We start from the raw sequence: 24,450 nt of genomic DNA on the forward strand, positions 1-24,450 counted from the left end.
ATTCACACCCACAATTCAGCCCCTAAATTAGCCCCAAAAATAATTTAAAAGAAATATCAAGGGTCGATTTTGGGCTTTGAAGCCTGAAAACTCCATCCCCAGCCCCTAAAAACCCGACCCATCCTTGAAAACCCAAACCCTAGCCTCGAAAAACTCGACCCCAGCCACCTTCCTCAAGTTAGTGAAGGAGAAGAAGAAGATACGAAGAGATCATTGAGAAGTTGAGATTAAGTCGGACGCCTAGGTTGGGTTGCCGAGGAAGGGAGGCGGCTGCGACAGTGATATGGAGGGGTGTGCGACAATGTTAGTTTTTTTTTTTTTTTTTTTTTAATAAAAAATAGAATAAACCAAAGTCGACACGTGTCTCATAACCTAGAAAAACCGGTTACCAAAATAATTTAACCGGTTATGGATTGTTAGTGGAAGACCCCCGTCAAAGGTGGGATTGTTTCTGGAATTTCAAAAGGTGGGATTATTTATGGAAGATGGAGTAAAGGTGGGATTATTAGTTTACATTTTTCCTTAATTTATTTGTCATATCATCTTAAAGGATAAAGCTTAGAGTGATTACTTCTTCAAGTTCAATTTTCTCATCCAAATGAGGTTGAGAAGACGAGAAATTCTGTTTATTGAGGTGATACTTTATGATTTAATGTGCATTTTGCCTTTGACCTGAACTTAATTGTTAGTAATAAAGGCAAAATGCACATTAATATCATAGAAGTTTCTCACCATTCAGATTAAGTGAAATTTAAAATTTTAAGCTTTTTTATTTATTTTTTTTTTTTCACCCAAGTTAATACTTCAATTTCAATGAAATTTAAAATATTATCAAGTCAGTAATTTGACTTTTTGATCCAATACCCTTTTTTGATCCAATACCGTTAATTTAAGTCTACAGACTTGTATCAACAAAATTTTGCAAAAATACTCTAGTGGAGAGTATTAATTTTTTTTGCTATATATAAAATAAATAAATAAATAAATACATAAATTGTTACTTAAATTAATCTACAGTTTAGCTTAGGCCACTAAACTTTTAGAATTAAGTGTTGCCCAACTTCTTAGTGTTCAGTCCGAGAAAGGCTGTGAATCCATGCACAAATGGACCAGTTTTCTTTGATACTGCCCATATAGCTCATACGCGGCAATGACTTCTTCATTTTCCAAACTAAGCTCAGGCAAGATTGGAAGCTGGACTTTACTGGATGATTCAGTCCCTTGTTCTGTGTCCTCCATATTAGCAATAATATCAGTATGAATTTCACGACAAGTAACAACGAACATGGCTGCTGTGTCTGGTTGTTGGGCTTCACGAAGAGCAGTTAAAGCTTCTCGAAATGCACCAGCAGCAACATACAAAATCAGAGCCCTGAAATGAACATAGCTGCGTATTAGCTCATGTAGTTGTAGGCAGGACACTATGAGAAAGATAAGATGTTTCCTGCATTTGGAGTTAGTTGTCACAAGGTCCCAACCTCTGGTCGTCATGATTAAGAAAAGGAAAAGATTTTAACAATAAATTCCCACTTTACGTAATCGTTTTTTTTTAAGAAAAGTGATGACTTTTTCCAGACAATATACGATAAGAAGAAAACCATTGCCATACCTCCAGAGATTGTGCTCTGTGTGAAGCACATGGTCAGCCCATCTTTGCAATACCCTAGTGTATCACAGAAAAGAAACAAGCAAGTGAGCATTTGTATGTAGTAAGATTTGGAAAACTTTCTTAGGCAACAACTAAAATAAAGAAGACAGTGAGTCAGTGAACTGCCAATTTTTATATATACTGCAAATGCTAGGTGATAAATGAGTCATGAGAGCTACTTTTCAGAAGAAAAAAAATTGAACTCAATCTACAATATGTCCATAGATAAGATAATAAGATACTATATCTCTACTGGAGCGAGAGGGGAGGGGTGTTTGGGGGGGGGGGTAATCTAGTCAAACCAACACTGGTTATACAGATTATAGTTTCAGGCATTTTCTTGTCATGGTATGATGGTATAATAAATCTGTGATGTTATGACTCATCATTCCAGCTCAAGTATGGTAATAGTATAGATACTTTTCTACTCCTATATACATGTATAAGTATTCTAATTGTGTGTCACGCACTCACGGCCCAATCAAATCTTTGAACAATTGTGTCTGCAAATCTTCAGAATTAGAAACATTCAAATCAAACTTAGATCCATATTTGAATCTGACACTTGAATCTGAGTCTGAGCATCATAGAATAATCATGTGATATGAGAAGAGACAGACCTTGAGTAATCTGAACCCTTTAAATGTGTTGCAGCCAAAGTTGCAGCATCAGTCCAGCATCCAGCATCTTGTAGCTGCAGTGAAGGATAAGATAAACTTCAGTGTAACAAATAATTAAATCAGTATTTCTACACCACATTGCGCCTTACAGTGTAGCTCGAGAGGATTCCCAAATTAATATCAAAACTGGTCTTACACTCCAACAGGTACAAAAAAACATTCTCAATTCAAAATGATCACAAAATGGAAAAAACTTTAAATCTTGAGTTTGAGGCATTTCTTATGGGATTAAGGGCTTTGATTGAGTGATTGAGTGATTGAGTTTGAGGCATTTCTTGACATTTCTTCATTTAGACAATATATAGAGATTATAAGCTGAGAAAATGATGAGAAAACTGAGAATTTCCTGGCAAAGCACCAAAATCCCACATGAGTCATAACATAATCTTCCAATTTGGCTTAGATTTTTAGTTGATCATCACACAAATTTTAGAAGCAACGCATTATATTTCTCTGAACCAAAACTTAATAACAGCCACAGAGCACAAACAGTATTGCAATAAGCTACACTCGAGCAGCACTTGTCTCCTCTTGATTTAATGCACTTAGTATACTAGAGGTAAAATTGTTTTTGCACAAGTCCTATTGGAAATGCAGCAACAGAAGTCTATTTCATGTATTTCTGAAGCACTGCAAAATAACAGTGATAAATTGGTAATTATATTTTTAACTGCTGCACAGTAATATCATCATGGTCTCATGGGCCGCAGCCACACAGCATAGAACAGTCAGACAACCTGAGAGTCATATAGAAGCCTACAGGAACGAATATGAGGAAGCACAGCAATAAGTGGTCCTCCTACTTCCCCCATCCCACTTTTCTTGACTGAGTTTGGTTCAAATTAATTTGGGTTTATAGACGAGGAAAAAGGGACAGCATTGCATATATGAGAAAGCAGACATTATGTGCACAGGCTACAGCCATACACAGTTTTATTCCTTTTTACCCTTCTATAGCTACCCTAAGAAGGGGAGAAAATTGACCTGTGAACAAGCTTCTTGATGCCTTCCAACAGCACAAAGAAGATGAGTGCCAGACAATGATTTATCTGTCCTTACCATATTAGCTGCAACAACCTAGATAAAGGTGACTATGATTAGAGTACACATAGACCCATAGGAAACATACAGTTTAATTCAATGCGAGTCTGTTGCAATACCTTAACAGCAAGTTCAAGAAGAGACTTTGACACAGCAGAAGCAAGGGCAACTGCACGCAGCGCGTTTGCATAAAAGTAATTGCTTTCAGGGGAAGTGGATAGTAATAAACTAACTGCAGCTTCTAAATTTCCAACTGAGACAAGACTGTCCATAATACCAAAGAGTCATTAGAATAGATGTATGCATTATCATTGGCTTAAAGCAAGTTAAATGTATCAACAAGGTACAATTGGTAGCCAGGAACATGGTTTGAACAGTACTATATATGAAAAAAGAGAGATAGCTGGGGTAGACAGTGACAGTTGAAATTATGAAATTTCTGAAAACATAGTTGTAAGCTAGGAGCCTGAGTACTTTTCTTTTAAGTGTCTTCTCTTTTAAGAAAAAATTACAAAGCTATCACAAAGGCTTCCACAGTGCCCAAAACATTAGATCTGCCCATTAAATCTGGACTAGCTAACAGTTATTGTGTTTTGAACAACTGAGAGCTACCTTATTTAATATTTTTGATTTGTAAATAATAATAAATCTAATAAAATTAGAAACAGCAAAGACTTACTCATGTACACGGTTTTGGATAGCATCTTCTCCATTCAGTTTCTCATGCCAAAGTATTCGTTCGTTAGCAGTCTCCCACAATTCTTCTTGCTCAAAGGCCATTAATCTAAGCTGGCCTTGACTCTACAGCAAAATGAATCCAGATTACAAACATAAACTTTTTAAATAAAACAACCTCCTATAATAGTGGTAGTGCGCAATATACATATGATTTACCAGTGATTCTCTTCTCTCTGACCCAGGCAATGAATTACCACCCGATTTTATTTCAGTCAGAAGGGCTGCTTCATCAACCTGTGGAGCTGGATCTGGCATAGACTTTCTCTGAGGCAGCTTAATCGGTGACTTGTTTATAAGATGGTTAAGTGCACGAGGAAGCTGTAGCCAAAAAAGTGCCTCAGATGATTCACCAAAGATCATTGCAGCGAAGGCAAGCCTCACAGCAGAACCTTTATACATTATCTTTGCATATAGTCTTGCCCTCTCGTCATCAAGAATGCACCCTATAATAAGAAAAATGAAGTTATGAATAGTCTCGTCAAAAAAAAAAAAAAAAAAAAAAAAAAGAAGCCATGAATAAACTACATTCACGCATGATTAAAAATTGTTGACAAGCCTACTTAAAACTAAAAACTGTATAGTAGCGACTGAATATATATAGAAGCACCTTCTTGACGATAGGGTTCCAACACTTTGAGAAGCATTTCTGGGATCGCAACATCACCAACAGGTGGAGTGTCAATAATGTAACTGCGGAGATCACCTGCTGATTTTGGAGTTCCTGGGATATGGTGTGGCCTTTTATCAATCATTATACTGCTTGTGTTAAACCAAGAAGGTTTCACACCCAGTTGCAAAATCATTCGCAATGCCTGAAGAGAGAATAATTAAATGAGTACATAAAATTGTTCGGATGCACTTCCATCTTCGTCATTAATGTATTACAATAAATGTCAATCTAGATTCACGGTCACTATCTTGGAAAAAGCTTGGCACTACTAGATTGAGCACTCAAAACACTCAAACTAATATGAAAGACAAAATAATTTCCAGACTCTAGCTACACATTGTATAGTTCATATGTAGTGTAGTGCACTCACTGTATTTGTAGAAAGCTTTTCATAAAACAGGAGAAACTTTGCTACTATCACTTTAGATATAAGTAGCAGAGTGGCTTTGTTGCCACATCCACTAAGATTCAGCCCTATATCCCACTTCATTTTGTCCCTCCCACCACCTTATTCCCTAAAAAGACCTACTACCGCTGTTAAATATTAGTTGCAACTTTGGGGTATTATTAGTAGATATAAAATATTCCAAAGTTGTAATTAATATTTAAAAGAGGTAGTATATTTTGGAAAACGAGATTAGCGATGCATCTTATATGCTAAAAAATGCTAAGTACGGGATTAAAATAGGTCACAAAGCCTAAGTGTTGGGATGTTGGATGGTGCAAGGGGGCGTGTGGCATGTGGCATGTGCACAAGACATGTGCACCAAGGACAAGGCATACTTGGTTCCGGGCACTATTTATGACTCCTAAGGACCGTGCCCTTAAGACAGGATGATTAAGGATGAATGAGATGGTTCCACGCATTATTTATGACTCTCAAGGCCTTTTGGGAACCCATGGAAGTACTCGGATGCATAATCTCACCGGGTGAAAAAATGATACACGGAAGCCAAATATGAAGGCTATAATACACGAAATCGGAGAAATTTAGGAGGTGTCGGGACCCGGTGTCGGAAATTCACGGAACACTATGGGATGGACCAGGGTCATATAATATTGTTTCGACCCATATATGACCATTATTCGCCTACGTAAAGTCCCCGTAAAAGCTTATAGCCAATACAAGAGGCGTGTACGAAAACGGGTTTTATTGGACGCTTAAAGACAAATTCGATGGTTCCACCCACCCAACTGGACTCTCGGAGAGTATTAGGGTCTATAGGTAGCTTCTCGACAATTTTTGTTTTCGGGTAAAAAAAAGTAAAAAATTGGCAAAATTAAAGGCTATAATACACGTTTTTGGCCAATTTCAGAGGTTTCGGGACCCGATGTCGAAAAGTCTTGAGATACTAGGTGATACATCTCGGGGTCATATAATGCCGTTTGGAACCATATATGATCATTATATGTTGTCATAAATGTCCGTGGTAGACTTGAGTTTATGAAATTGGTGTAAGTTGTAGAGAGGTAAATTGATCGTTTAAAGGCAAATTAGATGGTTGCGCCCACCCAATTAGACTCCCGGAGGTTATTAGGGACTATGGTAAACATCTCGGCAATTTTTAGTTCCTGGTCAAATATAGTGGAAAATTGTCCAAATTGAAGGCTAATCCACGCTTTTTGAGGTTTAAGAGGTTTCGGGACCCGATGTCGAAAAAGTCTTGAGATACTTGGGGATAAATCTCGGGGTTATATAGTGTCGTTTGGAACCATAAATGACCATTATATCTTGTCATAAATGTCCGTGGTAGGCTTGAGTTTTAGAAATCGGTGTAAGTTGTAAACAGGTAAATTTACCATTTAAAGGCATATTAAAAGGTTGTATCTATCCAAATGGACTCCCGGGGTGTATTAGGATCCGTGGTAAGCATCTGGGCAATATTTAGTTTCAAATCAAAAAAGTGGAAAATTGTCCAAAATTGAAGGCTAAAAAAGTGGAAAATTGTATTAAGATCCATGATTTCAGGTCAAATTTGAAAAAAATTTCAAAAAATGAACAGAATGTGTGGGGTGACTCTTGGGTCATATAAGGTAATTTGAAACTATAAGACACTGATATCGATGTCTATACAATACAGATGTCTATAGAGTATCAAGAATGAGTTCTGACTCTATTTTGAAATTCATGAAATTTTAAAAGATGATGAAGCGACTTGACTATAATGATGTCATATGAATATGTTGAAGTGATGTTACTTGACTATAATGATGTCATATGAATATGTTGAAGTGATGTTACTTGACTATAATGATGTCATTAAAATATATTAAAATGATTTGACTTGACTATAATGATGTCATATTATGTAATTATATTTATAATGATGTGATATCATAATATGATGTGACTTAACAATAATGATGTCATAAAAGTATAATTATGTTATATAAGTGATGTAATATAGGTAAATTGATGTCATATATCCATAATAGTGATGTGACTTGACAATAATAATGGAAAAAAATACATGATATGATGTGATGATTGATTTGACAATAGTAACTATGGATAATCATATTACTATTCACATATGTGATGTGATGGGTTGATTGATAGATTTGAACAAACAATTCATCATGTTTGTAATGTAAGTATCATATCTTATCTCATGAAAACAATCAATTACTTCATTCCATCATCACCAGCAACACAAACTAAGGGTGAGCATAAGAGGGAAGTGGAACCGATGTACAGGTTCTCGGAAATTGGGAACCGAATCGGATTGGGGTGAAAGAAATTCGGTGTAAAACCAAACCGAACCGAACCGAATAAGGAATGTGGTTCGGTTTTTTGGGAGGGTGTTTGGTTTCGGTGTAAAAAATATGAAATTCGGTTTTCGGTTCGGGAAAATGAAAAACCGAACCAAACCGAATTAGAGGCCCAACCCTACATAACCCCTGGCCCAAAACTAAAGTACCCTAGGTATATAAAGCTAAAAAAGAAACCCTAATCACTCCCAGCCTCCCTCTCTCTTTCTACCCTTTCTCTCTCCTTTCCTCTTCTCCTCTTTCCCGGATTCCGCCCAATTGCCCATTCTCTCTCCTCTTCTTCGCTTTCATTGTCTCATTCTCCTCTTTTCTTTTCGTTTTTCTTGTCTCTCCTCGCAACCATTAACGAAAACATCGAGGTTTTGATTAATAAAATTCGAATTCGCTTCACCATTAACGAACACCATCAACTAAATGAAATGTTTTGATTTCGAACACCATCAACTAAAGGTTTTTCATGTCAAATTCGACTACGAAAACTCTAGATCTAAAGTTTTCATGGTCGAATTTGACCATTAAAAACCCAAATTCGACGTTTTTTCGGTGGAATGTGAGGTTTGTCCTCTTTTTCTTTCTTTTAATTTGGTTTGTGTTTTTTTTTTCTACTAATTTTTGTCCAATTTTTTCTGATATTTCGGTGATTTTTATTCCAATTTTTTGTTCAATGAAATTAGGGTTTTATCTTAAATTTTTCGAAATTATAGCAATTCGATATTATAGTAATTATGTCTAGGAATGTTTGCGAATCTGGTGTGTTTTGGTTTGGATTTTTTTTTGCAAAATTTGATGTTTATGATGTTTGATATGAAAATTCGGTGCGGTTCGGTTTTTTTTAAGAAAACCGAAATTTAGGTGGTTTGGGTTGGTTCGGTTTCAAAGCTAAAGTGGTGCGGTGTGGTTTGCAAAATCAAGAAACCGAATTATGGTGGTTCGGTTTCGGTTTGGGCAAAAAACCAAACGGAAAACCGAGCTTTCACCCCTAGAATCGATCTACAGTGTTCTGATTCAGGGTACTTTGTCTTGTAATATACCTACTAACTTTTTGTTTAAGACAAAAGTGTAAGACTGTAAGGCCCTTATCAATATAGGTAATATATTTTGTAATTTGTTTAAGTTTTACTTTTTTTTTTTAATCTTATAATATTTAATATTAAATAAGAAATGGATTTGGCGGGTCATAAATTGAAAGTGACATTTGTATATTTTTAAAAAGTCTCGCCATTGTGAAATTAGATTTCACATGAGTTGCTAAATTGAGAATTGGGTATGATATCATCATTGGAGGTAAAAAACAACTCATTTTGTATTTCAATACTCAAACTTGAGTCTCATCATTGGAGATAGTCTAAGGTTACAGGGCACCTACAGGTTCTGATTCCAATAAATTAAGAACCTGACCGAAACCTGTTGTTCTCCATTTTGTTACCCGGAATCGGAACTTCTTGTATAGGTTCTGGTTTCGGTTCTGATTCAAGGTACCCTGATTTTTTGCTCACCCTTAACACAAACCGTCCCCCCATCACATCATCCTTTTCTGGGGGCAATCACCACATTCTCGGTCCCAATCTCGAACCTCGAAAAAAGCACAATAATAGTATTGGAATATTGGATGCAATAAGTGTCAAAAACCCACTCCCTATTATTCCCAACCTTTTCCCCATCTTCACGGCTCTTTCAGCAAATTTTCCTATTTTTCCAATTACCGCCTTTTTCCCCGTATTTCCCTTTTTGGGGCCCACAAAAATAAAAGTGGAAAAATGTAGTTTGATACCTATTCTTTGGATTCCACCCAAAAAAAAAAATTGTTATTATCACATATTCACATTTTCACAAGTTTTGACCCATTATTGTCTTACTCTGAGTTGGGTGTTCACTAGTTTTTACAAGGGGTACAATAAAAAGCTCTATAGGGGAAGGTGGACAACTCAATGTTGAATATAAAGCTATAATATAGTTATTCAACTTTGAGGCCTTCTCACCTCATGTAGGTAGTGTGAATTGCCAGAAAAGCACACAAAAATCTCACTGGGGGCAAGGCGGAAAATATGACGGTGTCATAGCTTCGACTGGGAATGTTAACCTGGCCATATGATTGGAACGACGCGAACGCGACGTCGAATCTATGAACTCGATATCGTTCGTCTTGCCTTAGATCAATCGTCTAACCGTTGACATTGTATTTTATGTTAGTTTAGAGTGTTGTCAACTATATTTCTGGTAATGTCTTTTGTTGTTGAAGGACTCATAGTTCGGGATTCACTCGGCGAAGCAGTGGTACAACATGACAAATATTCGTTGATAGAGAACCTGTGTGAGTTTAGGGATTTCGGCCAATTTGGGGTCGGGAAACCTTAGCGAACTAATGGAACACTGTCTGTTGTCCTATTCAATCGTCTACATAGGGTATCCGTGGCCAATGAGGAAGTAGTGTTTAAAAACAGCTGATTCGGACTATAATCAGATATGGCGAGAACAAGAAGCGTGAGTAGTCCAATTCTAGGTTGTATGCTCGGATTTCTTGACATAGTGGTACAGAACACATGTGAGTGGTAATCGGTTTTTTTAATTGGCGGGCTCCATGCTTGTGCATCGAACCGCATGCAAATAAACCTCTTATGAAAAATTGAAAGAAGACAAAACACCTCCCATGGGACTAGAGCATAGACCTATCTTAAACCATTTAAATATATATATATTTGAACATCAATGATTCGTCAACAAATAACTCTGATACCATAAAAGAAGTATGCTATGTGTTACTCGGACACAGCAAAATTGTCGTCATACCTCGGATCCGGGTATGAAATCCGTTCCGGATACTCCACTTGGCTCTTGGGTACGGCAATGTCATTTTGAAAAGGATATTCGTGGTAAGATAAAAGAAAAAACACATAATTTAAGCTCCTTGTATACTTTTGTGGCGAGGGTTGCGCGAGCAGATCTTTCGGTCTTTTGGCCAAATAAAAAGTTTTTTATTTTATATAAAAGGGGTAGGTTGGATACAACTGGATACTTTTAACCTTGAATTTGACCTTTTGATCTGACCCCACAACTTCTTTAACCCCTCTACACAATCTATCCCACGTGACCCACCTCTTTAATATTTTAATTTTTTTTAACAGCCTTTTCCCACTTAAAATTATTTAATTACTGCTCACATACAGTACAAGTTTACTACTACACTTCACGCGGTAAAAGATAATCTGGCTTCCCCAATTCCCACACTACTAATTATGGAGTATCCATTTTCTTTAAAAAAAATTATTTCCATATGCCCATATCCGTAACCGTGTCCCAAGTTAAGACGGTGTCCCCGTGTCCTAAATTTTTGAAAATGACGTATCGGACACTCGGATCCGTACCAATATTGAATACCTGTACCCGTGTCAATGTAACATAGAGTATGCTTACTGATTTAACTAGAAGAAACAAAGCCCGGGAATTAAAATATATATATATATATATATATATATATATATATATGAAATATAATAAAACATCATCATAATTTACCAGGGCATGTGGTGTAGGAAGTAAGATGGGAGCACACAGAGGCATTGGCCGAAACTTCTCCCTAATTGACCCATGTGTAGATCTTTGGTCATTTCTGCAAGAGGAAAAGAAAGATTGAGGGGGGAGAACATCAATTATTTTGGGAATAATCAAAGTGAAATTATATTAATGTAGATGATGTTATAAATACAGCAAAATCTATAGCTTGGTAGTTTTTCAGCAATATCAGTCAACAAACTCTTTACTTGAGCAACAGTTAAAAAAAATGACCTACTCAAGGTAAAGGAAAGAAGAGTCCAAAGTAATGCAAATGATCAAAGAGTTCATGTCAAAAACTATTTAAGAAAAGTAATGAGCAAACTGTAAATTACGTAACATATGTATATAAAAGAAAGTTTGCCAAAAGTTTATTTAAACAAAAGGTAGCAGAGAGTTATGACAGGATTCAAAGTGAAGTTCATGCGAGGGTGCAAACGGATTATGATAAACAAATAGTAATTTGAGTAAGCTTACCATCTTATAGACTTTATAATTTAAAAGGAGCTCAAGTGGAAAGTATCAAACTAAACATAGAAAGAAACATACACAGTAACCTCAACAAGTCGAAAACTACTATCAGCTCCAGCAATACACAAGCCTAGTGGATCACTGTTGTTTGTTCGCAAATGCAGCCAGTCAAGTTCCAATACAAGTGTTCCCGGAAATTGGGGTTGAGCAATGGAATTTGCTAATGGATCTGGCAAGTCCTGAAAATTCAACAAAGCGAATAGTTCAGTTACAGCACAGTAAGAAGAAAACACATGAATATTTTTTTAAAATATTTTCTTATCTTTGGTGTAACATGTAAAAGCAATTATAATCTTGCAATCACCAAGTGCAGCAAGAGGTACCAACAAAAATTTGTTAAAAAGATCATAACAATTCCTAAAATTTACAATGGGACTTTAAAGACATGAGTCGTATACTTCACACATGAATTGATAATAATAACCAATTTATTAGAAAAAATTTACAATTCTTAAAAAATATATGATTAGGATCTTGATTTTCAAATTTAAGAAGATGGCGTAGGTTTGAACTTCAAAGTAAGTAGAAGCTGAACATAAATTGCTCACCACTTATCCCTTATTTCCTAATAAAGTTAGCCATAAACATTGTTGCATTGAAAGACCTTCAAATGAAACAAAAAGAGCAATACTCTCGAAGATAATATCTGTTTTCCAGTGAGTTGCCTCAGCTACACTTACAAGGTCGTATACAGCAAATGTGTTATCATAAAATAGTACAGCGACACGCCCTCGACTTCGATCTCCAGCAACGACAGGTGAAAATTTAATCCTCCTTATTCCTTCTCTATGAGTATTGAATGAGGAAGAGTGCCCAGTTGTCACGTCCCACCAGCGTATGTTACCAGATCTGTCCCCCATAACCTAACAGAAAAAAAAAGGTATCCATTCATAATAGTAAAATGTTTGCTTCTAAAATCATTATAGCTTGGAATATGTGTTGAATATACCACATGAGGAAGTCGGTATGCCATGGCTGTGATCAACCCATCAGATGAAACAAAGGAAGAAGAAGGCCACTTTGGTCTGACGACAAACACACCACTTATGAGAATTAAAATATCAAATACAAGCTATAACAATCTAAGGCATATAAGCCAACACTTCAGTAGCAAAAAAGTTAAAATAACAGTTAAGTAATGCAATATGTTCCATTACTTGGAGCAGACATGGAAGCATAGATTTCTAACTGTGTTAAACTAGACAAGACAAAGAGAATTGAGAAGCAAGAGAACACCACAATTTCACATATCAAACCTTGAGGGACTGCATTTTTTATACATAAATTTATGCATCCATGATTACTTGATTAGTAATTTATGCTAAATATATAGTTATTATGGTGTTGCACAAAGTTTGTCATTATCAGAACCATCTCTTTTACTTCAAACCAACAATAATGCAACATTATATAATTGAATGAAACTAAACTCATGTTCGGGACTTAGTAGGCATCTTTATAGGTGTCTTATGGTTCCAAACCAAGTTATATTGACACCAGAAACCACCCCACACATTCAGTTCATTTTTTGAAAAAAAATCAAAATTGACCCGAAAACGTGGATAACAGCCTTCAATTTTGGACAATTTTTTACTTTTTTTTACCCAAAAACAAATATAGCCGAGATGCTTCCCATAGACCCAAATACACTACGGGAGTCCAATTGGGCGGGTAGAACCATCCACTATGCCTTAAAACAGTCAATTTACCAGTTTACAACTTTCGCCAATTTCATCAACTCAAGGCCACCACAATTATGACAATGCACAATGATCATATATGGTTCCAAACGTCATTATATGACCTCGGGATGTACTCCCTAGTATCTCGAGATTTTTTGACACTGGGTCCCAAAACCTCCCAAATTGCTCTGTTTTTGTGTATTATAGGCTTATAGCCTTCAATTTTAGACAATTTTGGACTTATCCAGCGAAAAGGAAAGAGGTCGAGGTGTTACCCATGGAAAGTGGTCGGAACCGTCCGCTTTGCCTTAAACTATTGTTTTGTACACATCTCTTGTATTAGCTATGGGCTTCCCCGACTCCCGAGGCCTTTATATAACCGAATAAGGGTCGTATATGGGCTTAAACAACATTATATGACCCATGGATGCATCCCATATTGTTCTGTGAATTTTTTCATCGGGTCCTGAAAAATTCAAAATTGCTCCAATTTTGTGTATTATAGCCTTTAAATTATGCATCCAAGTCCTTCCTGGGGTTCTTAAATGACCTTGAGATTCCTACTTAAGGCCCCAAACCATCTCATTCTTGCCTTGTTCCATCCTTAATCACCATGTCTTAAGTAAGGCAAGGTTATTTGTCATCATGTTAGATAAAGTTGGCAAGTTGCTAGTCAAATTTGTTAGATAAATATTAATGTATTGTTTAGAAAGAAGATATGTTAAGTAGCTAAGTAAGATTCACACATTCTCCCCTCCCACAAATAACAAACCATAAAATAATAGAATCGCAACTGAAATAAGTGGTTTTTTTATTCAGGTCATGGGCATGATCCACTCTAGAGTCATGAAAGCTAGTTAGGATCCACTCTAGAGTCATGAAATCCAGTTAGGATCCACGGTAGAGTCATGAAAGCCAGTTAGGATCCCACCATAGCCAACATTATCCACTCTAGAGTCATGAACGCCAATTAGGATCCCACCACACTCAAGGACTCAAGGTTTGCGTAGTGCAAGATATAGTGACACAAACAACCTTACCTGAAGATTACTAGCAGAGGCATGTACAAATGTGCTATAGACTGCAGGCTATTTTCCGCTTTCTTTATTGCTGCTCTCTTCGCCTTTAAAAGATTGGCTCATATGCTAAATATGGATGTCCTAAAAATTGCTTCATACCTTAGCTGGTACATTTTCCCACTTGCAACCCCACATACTCTTTCTCTCTCTCTCCCTCTCTTCTCATCAATAATTGTGCCCGCCCATGTGAACCAATCTGCACTAGCTTCTGAGGTTTGGGGTAATCTTGTAGCGACAGAAAGAGTATTCATCTAGAATGAACAATCAGAACATTGCACTAGCTATCCTCATATCTGTAACCACAAGCTATTTTGGTCCCTAATCCACCTACTCAGTGTCACAAAATACACAACTCAGAACATTTCATCAGTACTCAACTGTCAAAGCTGCAATAATACACTGTGAATGTATTATTGTATTCTTGTAGTGCACAAAGAGGGTCCATTCTAAAGAAAGCTTGTAACGTATGGCTTCTTATGGGTGTTGTGAAATGAAGTGCAACTCACGTATATTATACTTGAAGTCTTGAAGTATGTCAGCAAATAAGTCCTGGCAAAGATTGGTTGACCAACTTCTAGAAATGTTAAGATCCTCTTATGATCTTACCATAATGCTCCCAAATGTTTTTTCACAAAGGACAAAAGTTTAGAATGGTCTAGAATGCTCTAAGTTTCTGACTCACGAGAGTAGTAAGATGGGATCATGCAAGATTTTCACAAATGATCCAGCATTTACTAGTAAACTTTAGAAGCTAGAATGGGGCTAAATGAAATTTGGGGCCGTGCAACCCAACATATAGTCAATCCAAAAGATTTTCCAAGTCCAAATGGATCAGCACATATGAGAGGCTAAGAAAATTTATAAAATGAAAACGCTAAGCATAATGCTCTTCTAGCCAGAATCTTGCTCATGAATTCTCAAAACTCTGTTCCTCATTGTTGAAAGTCATAGGTACTCTTCTAAGGGAGACCTATCAATCACTCATATCATTGGAGATCAACCCGTCAGCCTTTATCCTACAAAACCTATTTGTTTCGTCACAAGCCCAAATCTGACTTAATACTTGTTTCTCTTTATTAGATACTGATGATATAGTGATATTTCTTGCTTGCTTCCTATATCGTTCTGCTTTGATGAAATTACAAAGTAATTTAATTATTGGAGCAGCAGGAAATTCACTATTATCTCGGAACGAAAGGCCCAGACCCATGGAATAAAAATTCCCAGAGGATATCACAGTTGGAACACATAACATCCTAGCTAGATTTTCTCTAGAAGGAAGATAGAAATTAATTCTCATATCAAGATCATCAAATTCAGTATGCTGTAAGTCGTGTTTTACAAGATGAAACCCTCAAATTCCTATGAACCTAATGCTAAATTAAAATTCCCCAAGATTGTGTCATAGCTTGGTAGAAGGATAGGCTAAAGCCAATCTCTCATACATGGTCTTGTTAGTCAGCAATAGAAAGTGAAATAAGCCACTAAATATTATGTGACTAGAACAAAACTTAGAGTCAATGATCATCAACCACAAATAACAACACCAAATATGGTAACATTATTATAAACCAAAGAAAAAGAGGAGTCTCAAATCAGACAACAAAGTTCAAAATCAATCAGATACAATTTCTGAACAGCATCGAAAAATAATATTTACCTGAAATCTTTTATCCTACGGCCTTGGACCTCAAATACTCCAAGGGCGCCATTGACAAGTGCAAAAGCAAAACTCTCAGAGCTCTCATCCTGAGATCCCTCAGAACTCCCTGGCTCTGCAAATCAGAGCAGATTTCATGAGCAAATAGCCATTAGCAGTGCATATATATTATCTTTATCTTAAATATTATGGAAATGAAGCTTACTAGATTCTTCTGAAGTATCATTTGACGGAGATGATGTCCCCGTCTGCGTGCCAACAATGCGGTCTTTCAATGATATTGAGGATTGCCTGGTTGGTGCAGCTGGTCGAGGAACTGTTGGAAGAGTCCACTCCAGTACTGTAAATGGAAGTGCTAGAGATCTAAGCTAAAATTAAAGAAATAGAGATGATAAGAATATAGACCAAATAACACCAAAATTATAGAAATGTCTGAGAAAATTAGGAATACAAAATCTGTACAGCAGAATGAATGACACGCATTTAACATATTTAAAGGCATTAACTAGATCATTTTGACAAATAAACAAAGAAAAGGATCTCGAGGAATAAATTGTACCAAAATCATTTTGAAGGTCAAGAGAGTGCTAGCATTTCGAAAAGAAACACTAGACATCTTGACATGCTTCCCTTCATTCTACTAACTCTCTCCTATATACCTTGCCAATCTTCAGATTAAATTTTGTAAAAAAAAAAAAAAAAATTTACTCTTTCACTTCCATATCAAATTTATACCACAAAAACTTAGCCAGCTTGCAATCCATAAATATATATGCCTCCCTGTCTCCCCATACTTACTCACACAAACTTACAAAAAAGTTCATATAACTCCACTCGATTTAAAGAATTGTCAATTTGTGTGGTATTTTATAATTCCAGAGCACCATGAAAAACAAACAAACTCTAGGCTCTGGTGAGGTTTTCACACAAAGAATCCAACGCCCGTAACTCCTCATCCTATAAAGAGCATGTGAACTACAGTTAAATAGCTGTGTCAAAAATGACGCAGACAAACAGCAGCATAGGGCCAGCATTAAATTTCTTGGGCAAAGCCATTAAAGCAAAGCTCACATTTACTTCATTTGTATCTGAAATATAATTTCTACTTTGGTGCCGTGTTATTGGTAATTCTTTTTTTTGTTCCTAAAGTTACAACTTTATTCACTATAGTGCTTCGCAACAAAGAGTCAAGTTTAACTAATTTCCTTTCCTACGATTTTTGTTTAATGTGTTGACTAAGCTCCAACAAAAGCAATATACAAGCTTCCTTTTTTTATTATTTAATTTTTGGTTAATTTTATAAATATGTAAAGTTATATCCTCTTTTCTAAGGTTTTAAAACAGATGTGGAGAAAGATAAAAAGGAAAGAATTAATTTTTGGAAGCTTGGACAGGTTAAAGTGTGAACTTTTAGATGAATGCCAGTTGATGAACACCATAAAGGCACATGACTCAATTGCTTAAATGAAACTCTTATCAAAGGGTACTAACGTAAACAAATGTTTAAATGTCAGGACTCCAAAAAGGAATTAGTGAACACAAGGCACCAAAGTGAAATAATACCAAAGCTTCATAGCTTCATTTAGGACCTTGTACCAAAAGCTGGTATAGGCTTCTAATGAGCATTTTCTTTACTTCTCTCAAAACCTTTGTTTGGCCAAGTTTCTATCTCTCACTCCTAGGAACTGCTCTAGGAGCCTGGACAAGCACATACTTATTGGCATAGGGATAAAGAACACGTCAACCTAAATATTTGCAAGTCTTGACAGTTTTGGACACTAAACGACTAAACGTTACTAAATCCACACATTTTAATTCTTTAATTATACCGTAAACTGTTTCCTCCTTTTGTAAGGAGAAAAAACTGCTAATAATCATATAGACATATAGTTACAACTAGCTTAAAAATCAGTTCTGACATGATAAAATTAATCGGTATTTACTCATAATGTTAATGTACTCTGCAGAATTCCTGGGGTTTAGTTTGGTTTCAAACACTTGCAGGAATTCAGAGAAGAAGTGAGGTATCCAGTAAAGGGGTCACAGGCAGCAAACATGATGCTATCATTGCTATTTACATTCATTAATTTTTCTACAGGCCCATCAACAATTATGTTCATATTCCACAAGTATAGAACTCGTCCATGATCCTCAAAAGATTAATTTAAACTATGTAAATTAACTCGTCTAAAAGGCAATAAGAAATCCTGAAATATAGTTGCAAGCAATTAGGATCATACAACTCCACTAGTAAAGGCAAACAAAAACACTTTCAGGCGGAAAAGTAAAATTTAACAAAATATACATTTATCTTAGTTTCTAACATGCAGGATAATAAGAATCAAACTAGCCCAACATATATAAGAATTTAACAGCTGACCATAATTGGGTTCTTCGTCATCGCCCACACCTCTACAGGAGCATCACGAAATAGAAGTAGCAGATATCTGCAAAATTAAGCCAACGATTCAAATCAAATCATTAGCACATATTTCTTTTTCCTTTTTTTTTTTGGTTTTGGGGGGGGGGGGACAGGGAGATTGAAATGCACTTGTCAAACAAAAGTACAAAAGCAACTTACTATTTTCAAGTTGTAAAGTACAAAAGCAACTTACTATTTTCAAAAGCAACGATTCAAATCAAATCATAATACTACAACTAACTAAGGTAGTCTTTATGCAACAAGAAATCAAATGCAATTCAAGCAATATTATGTTTGTTGTCCCTGCTTGTTCAGAGAGTATTTAAACCACAAAGGAAAAGAGTTGCACAAAAAAAGAGCAGATATCTACATAGCCAAGTCAGATTTGAGATTCAGTGTTAACCTTCCAGATGAAGATGCTCTGAGAGCTCGAATGGGTGCCCTTTCTGGCTTTTGAAGAACCCGAAATGCCCGATTAAAACCACTTCTAACACAGGTCACAACAAGCCTGTTAATGTAGCCTCCGGATTTTTCATTGGCCTGCAACCACCCAAATGCATTTTCTTTTCATTAAACAAAAATCCATGAGTGAGGACAATGATTATAAGCAGAGGCCTGCCACCTCATCTGACTAATCCAGACAGCAACAGGTATAAGCAAGGAAGTCCACAGCTTAATATATGAATATCATTATGCATTCTATTACCTGAGTGTAAGAAAATGACACCAACCGAGAATTTCCAAGCCATCTTAATCCCCTGACAATCCCATGGTGAACAGAAAAGGAAGTTGTAACTGCGTTGGCAGAAACATCAATGATCTCGATTGCACCGCTTTGGGTACCCAGAGCAACCAGAGGAACAGCCACAGCAGGATGATTACCACCACCTTCAGAGAAAACAAATGCAGAATTCAGTAATGCCAAAATATAAATAATATAATCCATTTTAAAGTAAAGAATAATCAGAAATGAAACTAACGGGCCAAAGTAGCTGTCAAAGAAGGGGATGGTACAGCAAGCGTAGTCACAGTTGAAGATATTAGATGGAGCTGTCCTACTAAGATTATCTGCATATTTCATTGTTATGTGAGTGCGTATATGAATCTATAATAAAATATTTATATCATGCATTACCAAACTACAATACTAAAAAAAAAAAAAAAAAAAAAAAAGAGAGAGAGAGAAATAGATAAGACCCAATTCAAGTAACTAGTAAACAATAGAGCAACCTGGAAATAAATCTACGGTTTCTGAACAACACAATTGAGCACATCCTTCTGCTTCATTCGCTGGACAAACCATCTACAGATTGATTTTTGCTTTTCAACAACCATCAATCACAAGATATAACTAATATTTGGCCAGTTACCAATAGGCTCAATTCTTGTATGAAACCAAAAGCTTATAAAGAAAAAAAATTAATATAATACTATTATTAATTAACTCATCCGAGGAAAAAGAATAGTAAAAAAAAGTCTGACCAACCTTGAATAGTGTGTCTTCAGGATAGACAGTCAAATTAGATGAACGCTCTCTTCCCTTCGTACGTTCAGATCTTTGGCTTGTCAGAGATCCCTCAGAAGTGTCATTACCAGCACTCATATCTGAAATACGTGATCCATTTTCATTCACATGTTCTTTCAACTTTGACACATCTTTGGGAGTCACCTCAGGTCCTTCAGCAGTTAAGAGCCAGTTCCATACTTTTCCATCATCAGAAATAGAGATCAAATGAGTTTTTGAGGCAGGAAGTGACTCGTCACAAAAATCAAAAGGACTGTCAAAGTCCTCGTCACTAAAAGGAGTATGAGGCACATCAGAGTAAATTTTGCCAACATTTTGGAGAGCATAATCAGATTCACATACTACAGCAGCAAGAATGGAGGGAGAAGGAGCAGACGAGCCAACAGAGGGCATCAACTCTTGTGTTGAACAAATCGTATATGCCTGTTCACCTCTGTGATGAAATATAAATTAGGATTCTTCCCAAATCATGAAATCACCCAAGAAAAAAAGAAGGATGTGAATACAACAAAGATGGTATGAATGAATCTGATATGTTTTTATCAAATTATGCTAGCTTAATCGGAAAAGGCTATCTTTAATCATTCACAGAAAACAAAAATCTCTATGTTTAAACTAACCAAAATTATCACTATGCAGAACACAGCCAAGTCATAACAATATCAATCGCAAAAGTCTTTCACTAGTTTACCCTTTACTAGAGCTCACATTAGCTTGAACTTGCTTCTGGTCAGTTAATTAACTTAATCTTCTGTAATCATTTTTCATATTACCTACCAATTAGTTCCTGTATCTGTTCTCATAAATGAGTATGGTTTCCTAATAGTTGCTCACCTTTGATGCCACATCTACACTATGTGAGTCCTTCTACCGACCAAACCCAATTCTTCCCTCCTACAGTCCAATCCTATGTCTTATTTACTTTCTCCTGTGAACAAGCCATAAACGATTAATTTAATAATCAATTATTGACTTGTGTAAAACTTTTGTCAAGAATGCCTAACATGGTTTCTGATCCTTGATCATCAATAAAACCAATAAGCATAACAAGTTATTCTATCCTATACTCCTTCCAACAAGAAATAGTCACATAGCCGCAATCGCTTATAATATAGGATAAGATATGATTGTACCATCTATTGAACAAAACATTATAGTATACAGAATAGGCACGTAATGTTCCTTGGGAGCCACTGGCTGCCTTAATAAGGCAATCTCTATGGCCTCAACTCCACCGAACAAGATTACATCGAAGCATAGACGAAATGTAGATATTCGACCTTAAAAATAAAATTCCGTTGTCATTGGAAAGATCTCTAACCTTCCTTAAGAGTTATGAGTTATGACATGCATGAACTTTCCACTAGAACAATCTATTCCTCTCAAGCTAAAACCATTCAAAATAAAAGAAGACAATGTCCTTTTTTTTTCACAATGTGAGACTCAAATGCAATTCCATATTCAACCTACATTGGCATTTGGCAATTTAAGAAGACAATGTTCTTTTTTTTTCGCACAAAACTTTCCATGACAATCTATTCCCCAGCACATTCTCGATGCACATCAACCCAAAATTGACAACAAAATATGCTAAATTGCTAAGGATGCTTCGTTTCTATTTTGAGGTTAGAATGCTAGTATCACCAAATTACAAGTAACCTCCAAATTTGAAATTTCCCACATTGACAATATAACACTCCTATTCAAACAAAAAATTCTTCACACTCTATCCAAAGTATAACAATCATAATCATAATTTCACCTTGAATTACACCTAATATAAATTCCCAACCTAAACAATGAACAAACTACCAATCATGATCATATTAACAACAATATAGGAGCTTAAAAACAAGGTAAAGCTCACTCACTCTCGACGTCTCCAAGTGCTAAGCTTCCCATCAAGATGCACAGAGTACAACAATTCGCTATTCGGGTCAGGCAAGACATCAAGAAACTTCCCTCCCCGGGGCAAATTCGCGGCAAACAACGCCGTCTCATAATGCAAATCATACACCACAAGCTCCCTTGGAAACGACACAAACAATATATGCCGCCAACCGGGCGAAAACGCACATTTGGCCGGATAATTAGGGAAAATCGCCGATGTCGGAGAAGTATTAGCACTATTATTACCCCCACCACCACCATTACCACCCAAATCCTTCTCCAATTTCGCCAATTCCGACGAATCAGTCCGAATCTGAAGCTCATTCAAAACGACACCGTCTTCCGATTCTCCGGTAATTTTGACTGAAAGTAAGAATCCCTTCAACCCTAACACAACAAAGTGCCGAGAATCAAACGGATCACGGCGAATACAGGAGAGAAACTCCGAAACGGCGTCGTATTTGAAGAAGCATTTCCCAGTAGAAGATGAGAACAAACACAAAAGATGAGGTCCAGTAATGGCGGCAATTGCCCACGAATCAAGGGTAGATTTAACCCAGCAAATATCTTGAATACCCAGTTTCAGCGAATTGTGATCTGAATCAAACCATAGAATCGGAGCTCGAGATTTGAAATCGAGGAGCGATAATCTCCCTTGACGATCACCGACAGCAAGAAGAAGGTGAGAAGAGGAGAGAGAATCGGAGGAGAGGATGTCGAATTGGCGGAGAGAAAGTGGGGCCCAACGAACGGAGGTGACGAAAGGGGAGAGAGAAGGGGAGGAAGAAGAAGAGTAGGAGAGAGAAGAAGGTGGAGGAGGGAGAGGAATGACGGAGAGAAGTTGCATGGATCGAGTGTCGATGAGAGAGACTGAGCTGCCGGAGGCGAAGGCGAGGAGGCCGGAGGAGGTGACGTCGGAGGCGCCGCCATTGTTGCGACCTGGTGGACCTGGAAGCATTGACTCCCATGGTTTTGCGTCGGAAGATGGTGAGATCGACGCCATTGTTGGTTGAATCAAGGAAATGATGAAGAAGATGTGTTAGAATTTAGAAAGATGTAATAACTGTGGTTATGTTGTGAGTTGGGACTTGCAGCGCGGGAGATACGAAAGGGCTTGTTCGACAAAACTAGCTTGTGCTTCGGATGATAAGTATTACAATATGTATAAAATTGTTTAGAGTAGCTTTGACATGCTGGCGGGTTTTTTGGTTTGGTATTTGCGGGTCACACATTTAAGAGTGAGGAGGCCAAGAAAGGTAAGGGAATTTCATCTCCAAGTGGTGTCATAGATGGAAGACTTAGGCTTGTGATCTCAAGGTAATAAATAAGGTGGTGAATGAGTGAATTCCTCACCATAGTGATCAACTATCATCAAAGCCTTACTTGCTTGCTTGGGAGTTGGGACTATAAATCAAATATCAAGTTTTGGTTTTTGTCAGTACCGCTGTAAACCAGCTAACATTGCTAGTGAATACGGAGTAACACCATCATCACCTCTTACAGGTTAAGTTAGCCTAGCTACACATGTCACACTTGAGAGTGAAAGGGAATCTATCTACAAAAGGTTGCACTCAAGCAAATGTAGTTGATGGGACACGAATGTGTGAACTCAAAGTCACAAGGTAAATTCCCCACCAACTCCAACAAGTTATCGCTAATACTATTTTGTCACGAACTAATATATACATAGCATTACTCATAACTTAATTAACTAGCTTACAAAGTTACAAATGAAAAAATAAGTACCCCCATAAACCATACCCTTAAATAGGATAAGGTCCAAACCTATTGTGTGCCATTCCCTACTTACACGATAACTTTTCAAAATAAATAATACAATTACTACTTAACCAATAATTATTAGAGCGAGATTATTTAATGCTCAATTCCACATTGGTTGATGAAACTTTTCCCCTCAACGAACTCTTAACATATTGGCATACAATGTTTGATAATAACATTTTGTTAAAAGACCAACGCCAAGATTCAGATCCATAAGTGTTCCTATGAGACTTAGTAAGCACCATACGATCCAACACATATGCACTTCGCAACAAATAGGCAGCAACCGGCAACCACAACACATCAAAATAATACAATGTTATCACCTTCAAATTGGTATGGGCACAAGGAATTGGAAGTTCATAGTACTCACGTTGTGAGTATCTTGGTAACTGCAACAAGCATGAATAATAATATTTCTTCCCTAATTAATAAATTTCTTAGGAATTCAACTAACATCACTTTTACACCATTTCAGAAAATTATTTAAACACCACAAAAACTAAATGAAGTTTAACCATAATTACCTGTATCTCAAGCCTTTCCAGCTGTGGAAATGCTTTGAGAAGACTAGGAAGGGCTGGAACTATATTCCCATCATCTGACCTTATGTAAATGCGTAAACACAACACCGTGTGAAATATTTTGTAAGAAGGTAGTTCATGGATCTGAAAAGAAAAGGAAATTGTAAACTACTCGACATATTAACTAATATTCCCTCCGTCCCTTAATCGTAAATGCTAGAAGTAGGAATCTAATTAAGGGACGGAGGGAGTAGCAT

The 24,450-nt window shown here is 36.6% G+C and overlaps 1 protein-coding gene across 1 annotated transcript; it reads right to left on the reverse strand.

Annotated features, from left to right (window-relative positions):
* Window positions 1-816: 816 nt before the first annotated feature.
* LOC110725611 (WD repeat-containing protein 11-like) lies at window positions 817-23,032 on the reverse strand. Its single transcript, XM_021905080.1, has 20 exons — window positions 21,869-23,032; window positions 19,959-20,430; window positions 19,453-19,540; window positions 19,179-19,360; window positions 18,876-19,012; window positions 18,431-18,497; window positions 16,256-16,418; window positions 16,051-16,165; window positions 12,579-12,654; window positions 12,310-12,492; window positions 11,648-11,808; window positions 11,063-11,156; window positions 4,715-4,919; window positions 4,264-4,550; window positions 4,049-4,170; window positions 3,489-3,633; window positions 3,313-3,405; window positions 2,269-2,342; window positions 1,610-1,663; window positions 817-1,372 (listed from the first exon to the last, which is right to left on the reverse strand). Exons 1-20 carry the CDS (start codon window positions 22,888-22,890, stop codon window positions 1,072-1,074), a joined length of 4,041 nt encoding a protein of 1,346 aa, XP_021760772.1. The 5' UTR covers window positions 22,891-23,032; the 3' UTR covers window positions 817-1,071.
* Window positions 23,033-24,450: the final 1,418 nt, after the last annotated feature.

The sequence above is a fragment of the Chenopodium quinoa genome, unplaced genomic scaffold, assembly GCF_001683475.1.
Source record: "Chenopodium quinoa cultivar QQ74 unplaced genomic scaffold, ASM168347v1, whole genome shotgun sequence".
Taxonomy (NCBI): Eukaryota; Viridiplantae; Streptophyta; class Magnoliopsida; order Caryophyllales; family Amaranthaceae; genus Chenopodium; species Chenopodium quinoa.

Excerpts from the sequence above, each read along its gene's own strand:
- LOC110725611 (XM_021905080.1), bottom strand. The coding sequence starts at position 22,890 with ATGGCGTCGATCTCACCATCTTCCGACGCAAAACCATGGGAGTCAATG. Across the intron at positions 12,493-12,578 it reads CATACCGACTTCCTCATGTG|GTTATGGGGGACAGATCTGG; the intron begins GTATATTCAACA and ends TTTTTCTGTTAG. Across the intron at positions 4,551-4,714 it reads GGAACCCTATCGTCAAGAAG|GGTGCATTCTTGATGACGAG; the intron begins GTGCTTCTATAT and ends TTCTTATTATAG.